This window comes from Propithecus coquereli, unplaced genomic scaffold, assembly GCF_000956105.1.
Source record: "Propithecus coquereli isolate 6110/MARCELLA unplaced genomic scaffold, Pcoq_1.0 Scaffold605, whole genome shotgun sequence".
NCBI classification, from domain to species: Eukaryota; Metazoa; Chordata; class Mammalia; order Primates; family Indriidae; genus Propithecus; species Propithecus coquereli.
This window is the reverse complement of record NW_012152008.1, coordinates 123,752-132,686: the sequence shown is the minus strand read 5'-3', so window position 1 is coordinate 132,686 and position 8,935 is coordinate 123,752. Positions and strand designations below refer to the sequence as shown.

Here is an 8,935-nt window from a genome sequence, read left to right as displayed (position 1 = left end):
TCTCTTAGCTAATAAGCAAGTTGTCTCCAGTAAAAGGAAATTTTATATCTCTGTCTTTAGACAAGAAAGTTGGAGAGGAGGTAGAAAGATCTTTTGTTTTCGTGTGAATGGCTGTCCTGCCATCAGGCAAGCAGAGGGAAAGGCACAGTGTCCCCCTGCATTTTAACGTTATTTAGCTCTACAATCAGTATTTTAGAGAAATATTTTGGTTTCCTTCAAGCCCATTGCTGTGCTTTATTTGCCATAAAATGAGTTCTTTAGTCACAAGCAGTGCTGTGTGGAACACCACACAATGACTAAGGCATTTTGTAAATCCACTTTTGGCAGGCATTTCTCAGGCAGGCAGCATCCGCAGCAGGCCTGTTTCTGAGAGGAGGGAGGTGTGGCCCCTGCCTTTCTGGAACCTATCCCAGCAGCAGGGACAAACAAGGGCCGCGGTGGTTCCATTGCTCTAGCAACACAGGAGGTGCCTGCAATTAAGGCAGGAGGGGATGGGGGCTATAGAGGTGGGCAGGGGGAAGGGTGGAGAGAGGGCATTCTACAGCAGAGGATGAGCAGTGTGATAGCAGGGGACAAGGGCCCATCCGTGGAACTCTAGGAACTCGGTCTGGCCAAAATATCATATGATGCGGCAGGGCTTTAAATGAAGAATTATGGGAAATCCTTCAACAGGGCCAGGCTCAATGAAGTAAGCTGCTATATGGGGTGGGGCTGACAAGGGTGCTGTGGGGGCAGGAGCACATTCATCAGAGGAGGGGAAGATGTTGACTGTGTGTGTAAAGTTGTCCGAGGAGGCCAGGGCATAGGCTGAGGGGCAGCAAGGAAGGAGGGTCCCTCCAAGATCATGGCCCCAACCTGGGCTGCCTATTAGAACCTCCCAAGCAGCACTCCTCTGTGGCAGGGAGCGGGGTCTCTGCTGAGGGGCTGTGGCCATTCTATCATGAGGAGAGAGTAGCCACCTGCCCTCTGTGAGGGATCCTGGAAGTCAAAGAGCAAAGTGGGAACCAGCCAGGAGACAGAGGGTATGCACCGTGTTCACAGGGTGGGGTGGGAGTGAGCTAGGGTAAACCCGCAGCGGCATTGGTACTTGGCGACATCTACCAGGACCACAATGAGGGGGGGCTGGAGCTGGGGAATGGCTGGCACTGAGCCAGAGAGCAGAGCAGGGGGTGGGAGCCCATGCCAGTTGGTGCCAGGTGGGCCCAACCTCTGCAGGGACCCTCACCACATCCCAGGAACTGTCGTGAGTGGGACGTGGGAAGAGCACAGTGAGGCCGTAGAAGAGGGTGGGCCCCTGACTCTTGGGGCATCAACCTTAACAGTCCTCTAGTCAGGGACAGTAGGAAAATCAACTAGAGGGGGGCATCTGATTGATCTATCTGCCTTCTTGGGCTCATGGGGAACAGACCTCCCTGATGCAAGTTTCCCTGTCCATTCACAGACCTGGTGAGGTAGGTGGTAGGAAAGGGTGCTGGAACACTCCTCCTCCACTCCCCCCATGCACAGAGGTCGAGGCGGAGGACGAGTCTCAGGGTGTGGAATCCTATTGCCTGTGTTTACTATTAATATGAGGAAGTAGGGATGAGGCAGAGCGTGGCAATTTTGCTTCCACACAGTTCCCGGAGAGGGTCTGATAGGAGAACGGGCCTGATGGACAAACGTGGACAGAATGATTTGGGCAGAGGGGCTTTACAGAAATATTCATGATCTGCTTGTGGAAACAGAACAGAGATGCCTGGAACCTACATGTTTTGATCTGGGGTAAGGCTAGTACTCAAGGTTGGGAGGATGATGCGAGATTAGGGGAAAGGATAGAAAATACCACCCTGCTAGCAAACCACTGTGCCCTCCTGCCCCTCACAGGGACCTCACTGCAAGTGGCCCTGCTAGCTGGCTCTGGATTTTCTGTGCCAGCTGGGTGGGGCTTCTTATCTACCAGGATCACTTAGAAGGAGCAGGAGTCATTTTGCAGCCATAGGGCCCAGTCTGGAAACCTCTTTCCCAGAGATCCAAATAATGATTTACTGATTAGGTGAGCTGTAACCTACCTGCATTAGGAGGTTTAAAAGCTCCGGAATTCAAGGTCAAGCTCCATCTCTGCTCTTACATGATGAATGACTTTCTGCAAGTTACTTAATTTCTTTCTGCCTGTGTCTTCATCTGTAAAATGGGGAAGGTAATAACCTACCACAGGGCTATTGTGAGATTTAAGTGAAATATGCATGTAAATAACTGTAGTGTCTAGCACAGAGTTTTCAATAAATGGTACAATTTTGTACATGCCACTAGTCTCACCTATAGGCAATATCTCCAGCCCAAAGCCCACCAGCCTAGTATCTGCACTTCCAGAGTCAAGGTGAGTGAAGGTCATCTTCCCACTGGACTGGGTGCATACTGACTACATTTGAACTACAAATCCTTCAGGCCTCCTACCTTTATTCCCATCTCACTTGCTATATTCCATGCTCTCCTCTTTGGACTGTGAGCTCCTTGAGGGTACAGCCCACAGCTTCCTATCTCTCTCCCTACTGCCCTGTCCGTCACACTGCCTAGCCCACTTGACGGGAGGCAAGTGTTTGTTGGATGGACACTCTGAGGACTGCAGAAGCCTCCTGTGGACCCTATTCTCTTGCAGTTGACACATCAGTGAGCTGTACTTCTGTGAATTGTTAGAATGGAGGTGAGTTTTTGGGTCTAGGACTTTTAAGCTTGAGTCAAAATGATCTTGGAGGGGAGCTCAGTGTTAGGGACCCTATGGTACTAGGCATGAGGGGACAGAATTTGGTTGAGGCTTTCAACTGACACCAAACAGGACTACAGCCAAGGGAAAGCAGACCCAAGGCCAATGGGCAGACACATGAGATGAGAAATACCAAAATGTGTACCATCCAGGTGGCCAGGGGACAGAGCTCAGAAAAAAGGACAGGGAATCAGGGAATGGATTAGTTCCCTTACACTGTGACGAACATGTAAATAGATGCATATTCTGGATGTGAATTTACATTCTCTGCTTATAATGCTTTTCCCAGAAAAACTAATGGAATTGTCTTATTCACCAGCATGATATTCTCCAGATTGCTTTTAATCGAGAAACTAATTTTACTGCAAAGGAAGTGAGGCAATGGACCTGTAACCACGTAATTCACTGCTTTTACCATTAACCTTACTAGGAAGCAGCAGCTGGATAAACAGAAAGGAAAAATGGCCTAGTAAAGATTCAGTTAAAGCAGCATTTGGGAGACAATATCCTGAAAGTATGGGTACTAACTCAAAGGTTATGCTTTGCATGAGTTTGTCTCTCCCATAACCAGAGTTCATAGGTCCAGGAATGGAGGGACAGGAGTGGGAGTGGTCTCGCTTCACCTGTCCCCTCAACTTGGAGTGCTGCCAATTTGGAAGGATTGGTTTTCCAAGGAGGAATGGCTCCAGGGGACATGACAATGGCTCCACTGAATTGCAAATTGAGGCTCACCCAGTTATTTTGGGCTCTTCAGGGCACTGAACTAATAAGCAAACAAGGGGATTATTCCACTGACTCAGAGTATTGCCAAATACTAAATGAGCTGCTGCTGCACACTAGGAGCAGGGAGAGCTGTCTGGCACCCAGATTTCCTGGGACCCCTCTTAGAAATAGCAAAAATGCATGGAAAACTATTATCAAATAAAGGCAGGACAATTGATTCAGACCCTTTAGGAATAAAGGTTTGAACCAACCATAACAAAAAAAGAATCCTAACCAGCTGAGATCCTGGCTGAAGGCAAAGGAAATAGAGAACAAGTAGTGGAAAAGGAAGTAATAAATATCACCTACAGCCTCATGACAGTTATAGATGATGCACATATTCTTTCTCGTTGTGCGTGTACACACACACACACACACACACACACACACACTTTTCTTCTCTTGCCTCATTATTTCATACAGTTTTTTGTTGGAAGGTAACAAGGTAACTTTACCCTTTTGTCTTTTGGTAGCATTCTATATTCTACTCAGTAGGACTTGGCTGAACTACAGGAGTCAACACAGCCCAGAAGTTGATACAATGATTTTGGACTTTACACTTCCTCATTTTTGGGAGAGGGTGGGTAGATCTTCTTTTAACTAGTTACATCTTGTTGGGCAGAAACAGAGTTGCTTTGTGGTAGGATGGAAGGTCAAGCATGTGTGGAAGGCTGTGCACAGATGCTAAGTGGCTAAAGGGGAGGACTGAGCCAGTTATGAAGCTCTTGTCTCTCAGCTCCACACCTGCTCTTTTCAGCTCTGCCTTTGTGATACCAAGGATAGAACTCTGCACACAGTTCTGCTTTGCCAGCTGGCATTCTATCAGATTTTTCTAATAGGGTGCACTTGAAGGAAGCTTCCATGCTGGAGGAAGAAGGAACATGCTCATGCTCCTTCCTGTTCCAGTCAGCATCACTGCAGCGGTTTGCCCACAGCCACAAGTGGCTCCAGCTGCCCTTTTCAACCCACTAAGAACCAGCTTCATTATAGTCTAAAAGACACCAGTACCAGACGAGCAACACGCATCCTCAGAGCTCTTCCTGAAGTTGCTACCTCCTCAATTTTTGTTTTCTTTTTTGCTTTTTTAGTTACTGTGTCAACAGTTCCTTATATCACAATGTTAAATAACTTGCATGGCTTCTGTCTCCTATTTGGACTGTGACCGATAGACACAGAAAGGAGATTTCTACCTACTGAAACTGAGTCTCAAGACTATCACTTTAAGTCCTTTGTCAACAATAACTGAGGCGTGGCAAAAGTTTCTTTCTCCCTTGGTATTTCACATGGGCACTGGTCATCCAAGTGCCTCCGATGTCCATCTTTAGGGTAAGATACTTAATCTAAACAAAACATTCCAAGCTTAGGCCTGGAGTGATTTCTTACTTTGAAACAGAATTCTTTGAACTTCCTTCTAATCCAATATTCCTTAACCCTAGTTAAGGAGCATAAACAACTATAGTTTGATATTAAAAATGTAAACTGGGCTGGGCGAGGTGGATCACGCCTGTAATCCTCTGGGAGGCATTGCTTGAGGTCAGGAGTTTGAGACCAGCCTGAATAAAAGAAACATCCTGGCCAGGCGCGGTGGCTCACGCCTGTAATCCTAGCACTCTGGGAGGCCGAGGCGGGCGGATTGTTTGAGCTCAGGAGTTCGAGACCAGCCTGAGCATAGAAAGAAATTAATTGGACAACTAAAAATATATAGAAAAAATTAGCCAGGCATGGTGGCGCATGCCTGTAGTTCCAGCTACTTGGGAGGCTGAGGCAGTAGGATTGCTTGAGCCCAGGAGTGTGAGCTTGCTGTGAGTTAGGCTGATGCCACGGCACTCTAGCCCGGGCAACACAGTGAGACTCTGTCTCAAAAAAAAAAAAAAAAAAAAGCGACACCCTGTCTCTACTAAAAATAGAAAAACATTAGCCGGGCATGGCGGCACACGCCTGTAGTCCCAGCTACTCTCGGGTGGCAGAGGCAGGAGGATTGCTTGAGCCCAGGAGTTTGAGATTGCGACTCTGTCTCAGAAAAAAAAAAAAAAAAAGGAAATTGAGTTGTGGCAATGATTAATACCAATTAGAAAATATTTTCATAATAAATGTATGTCAATGACATTGACGTTGCCTGGACCGCCCCACATATTTTATTCTGCAATGCAGTTAAAGTGGAGACTCGCACACCGAAGGGCAGGATTAGTACAGGATCCCCATTTCCCTCGTATTGACAAGTCCACAACCTGGTTCTTGCTGATATTTTCCATTTATTACTGCAGTAGATAATTGCTCTGAAAGTGCAACACTAATCACTCTTGTCACAGCCTCTGCTCCTTCTCCACTGGCAAATACTCGGAAATTCATTCTTGGAGCATTGCAGACCACAAGCTTCTTTCTGGGTGGAAAATTATTGCCACTACCAGTGTCACAGGGAAAACATACACATACACACACACACACACACACACACACACACACAAACAGAAGGATACACAGAGAAGAGCACTGGAGAGGAGGAGGGGGCCAATTTCAAACAAAACGCAGCAAAGGGGTCAGGGGAGAGCAGCTCCGACTGTGCAAAGTGGAGACTGACTCCCTGTTCTCCAGCGGCAACCTGGCATGCTGGTTACCTTGGCCCCAGCAGACTTTTTTTCCCTTTGTCTCTAAAACAGGTGATACCATAACCATAATTGTGTCACATCTCAGTATATGATGCCCATGGAGTCAAAATAAATGAACTCTCAAGCCAGTTTAGAAAAATGGGTGGTTTGGATAAACTGACTATTCTATCTCCCACTTAAAGCTGTTATGCAGAATATCTGGGAGAACACTGGGGGTAAGATGCTGCCTAACAGGGAGAACCCCTTGTTCTAACCAGCATATTTTTGATGGGAAAAGAACTGTTAAATACTACAATGACAAAGAGGAAGGGAAAACATGAACAGCTCTAGAAAACACAAGATTTAAAAATATGAACCAAAAAAAAAAAAAAGCAAAACAATGGACAATACACCTTATCACTAGGCCTGGCCAAACCCTCACTTATAAGCACACTGTACACATATGCATCCCCTCCCCACCCCCCACACAACGGTCAGGTAGATGCCCAAAAGAGGGCAAAGCCAAACGTCTGCTCTCTTTGGAATTTTCATGGCAAATCTGAGTTTAGGCAAAAGCGAAGACCTCCCTGGAATCTAAACAAATCTCAGGAGGCAGCCTTTGCTCCCCACTGTAGCCAATGTTGCTCCTGTATTTGCCTGAGCCCTTCACAATTCTCTAGACACCAGAATGAAGTCTTCATATTCCTGGAGTTTAAATCACTGCTAGATCTGATCTGATCTAACTTCACCTGTAATAGAAGCACCTCCCTTTTGGCCCCTGTACTCCCCTGTTCTTTTAGGAAAAAGCATCCTAAAACAGTGGTAATTAGGGGCTATTCAGGAGCTGGAAAATAAGAAGAGAGTAATATAAATACAGTAAGGAAATGTTTGCCATTCTCGTATGATTTCTCTGAGACCAGGCTGTCAAGGATCCCCTAGCCTTCAGGGATATGTTTTAAAGAGAGGCCTTAATTTAAGGTACTGCAATCTTTGCTCACAAGAGCCAAGTAAGAAATTCTACTTGGAGGTTGTTGTAGGACTCTGACTCATTACTTATTTGAATCCTAGGTGCTCTTTTGACCTCTCTGACTTTAGTCCTTCTGCAGTGAGATCACCCAGCCTCTCTAATAACTGACTGGGTCGTTTTCAAAGCATGCCTGCAGTGGCCTTTGAGAGGTTTCTGTCTGGGCATCACGGACCAGCACGCATTTGCTAACATACAAACCAGGTGATGAGGACTGAAGTAGGGTTCTCCAACCTTCACAGACAGGCACAGCCATGCAAATAAAGCCATCCAGCAAGGTCACCCTTCCTTCAGAAGTCCCAGTCTCAGGACCATAGAACTTACATATTAAGTATTAACAGGCTTGGCAATAACCAGCTTCGCTTCCCTTCCTCGATGAGGGGCATGCAAGATCCCACAGACACAGGCTTGACACCATCAGCCCTGCTCATCTGGGAGAATGATTTCAGTCCCTGCCCTCAGCTCCAAATCCTGTACCTGGAGCCTATGTTATAAGCTAGCTCCTGGTCAAACTGGATTCTGCTCCAGTTTCTCACCAAGGCCTTCCCTCTAAGCTGCCTCAGTGAAACCAGCATGACCCACTGGATTACAATTCTAAGTGCAGCAGTGTCTAAGAAGCGGAGAGTCCCATAGGAGAGAAGACTGGAGGGCATAAGGCAGGAGATGACACAAAATCCTGGACAATCATCACATCAGTAACACAGCTTCAGAAAGTGGTCAGCTTGGGGGAAGAGGGGAGAGAAAGAAACAAAATGTCCCAATAATTTAATGGCAGAGCTAGAAGAGAGCATTTACAGCTATTCCGGGACTCTCCAACAGAAAGCTTTTCCTGGATGCACAGACATTCATAATACTGATATCTCTCATCAACAGCTCTGGCATGTACATGTGGTCACAATGCCCTTCGTACGGCATGAGAAGAGCACAACAGGATGCCCAGGAGGCATCTGGACAGCACACAGCAAAGTGAAAGGCTGAACTCCCCCCGCAGAACCCCATTAAAAAACAATGTTTGTCTATTACAAAGTCACGTTTGCCGTTTTTCCACTTTATAAAGTCAGCGATGCTGGAGGGTGTCTAGTGGAATCCGTCCTCCAGGAATGAGTGCAAAAGGGGAGCACACGGCTCAGGGACGTCCCTTCAGTGAGCAGATGGAAGGAATGGCTGGAGGCCTCCCATCCATTTCGGACAAACACACACACACAGAAAAGGATTATTGCCAGCTTGTGTACTTTCACAATGTGATTTTTGTATTTCGAAAGCTTGAATTGTCCCTGAAAGAAAAAATGGGAGAAAATAGAGCGTTCAATACATGGATCATCTACACACAACCACACACATACATGGGGAGAATCGACTCAGCAGCCCTTGGGCTCTCCAGGACACCCCCAGGACCTTCCTCACTTGCTAATCTTTTGCCAAAACAACCCCACAGCAACCCGCCTCCCAAGTCCCTTCAAAAACTTCGATTCAATTGTTTGCAATAGCAAAAGATTAGAAACAACCCAAATGCAGATCAAGTGGGGACTGCTTAAATATTAATGCTATGGCACATTCATAGAAATAAAACAAGGAAGCTCTCTACTAATATGGAAAGAACTCCAAGATAAATGTAGCAGATGTGTACACAGTGTGCTACCTTTTGTGTAAGTGGGGGTGCAGGAAATAAGGCTGGATGTTGACACTTGCTTGTATATACATTAAGAAACTAGGCCAGGCGCAGTGGCTCACGCCTGTAATCCTAGCACTCTGGGAGGCCGAGGCGGGCGGATTGTCTGAGCTCAGGAGTTCGAGACCAGCCTGAGCAAGAGCGAGACCCCGTCT

General features: G+C 46.7%; 1 protein-coding gene across 2 annotated transcripts in view; it reads right to left on the bottom strand.

The window, feature by feature from the left end:
• Positions 1-5,734: 5,734 nt before the first annotated feature.
• EIF4E2 (eukaryotic translation initiation factor 4E family member 2) overlaps positions 5,735-8,935 on the bottom strand; it is a 29,735-nt gene continuing 26,534 nt past the window's right edge. For both annotated transcript variants that reach the window (XM_012659338.1, XM_012659340.1), the window contains one exon: positions 5,735-8,385. Coding sequence is in view for 1 of the 2 variants with exons in the window: in XM_012659340.1 (XP_012514794.1) it covers positions 8,346-8,385 (40 nt within the window). In the remaining variant the exon portion in view is untranslated. The remainder of the gene's footprint in view (positions 8,386-8,935) is intronic.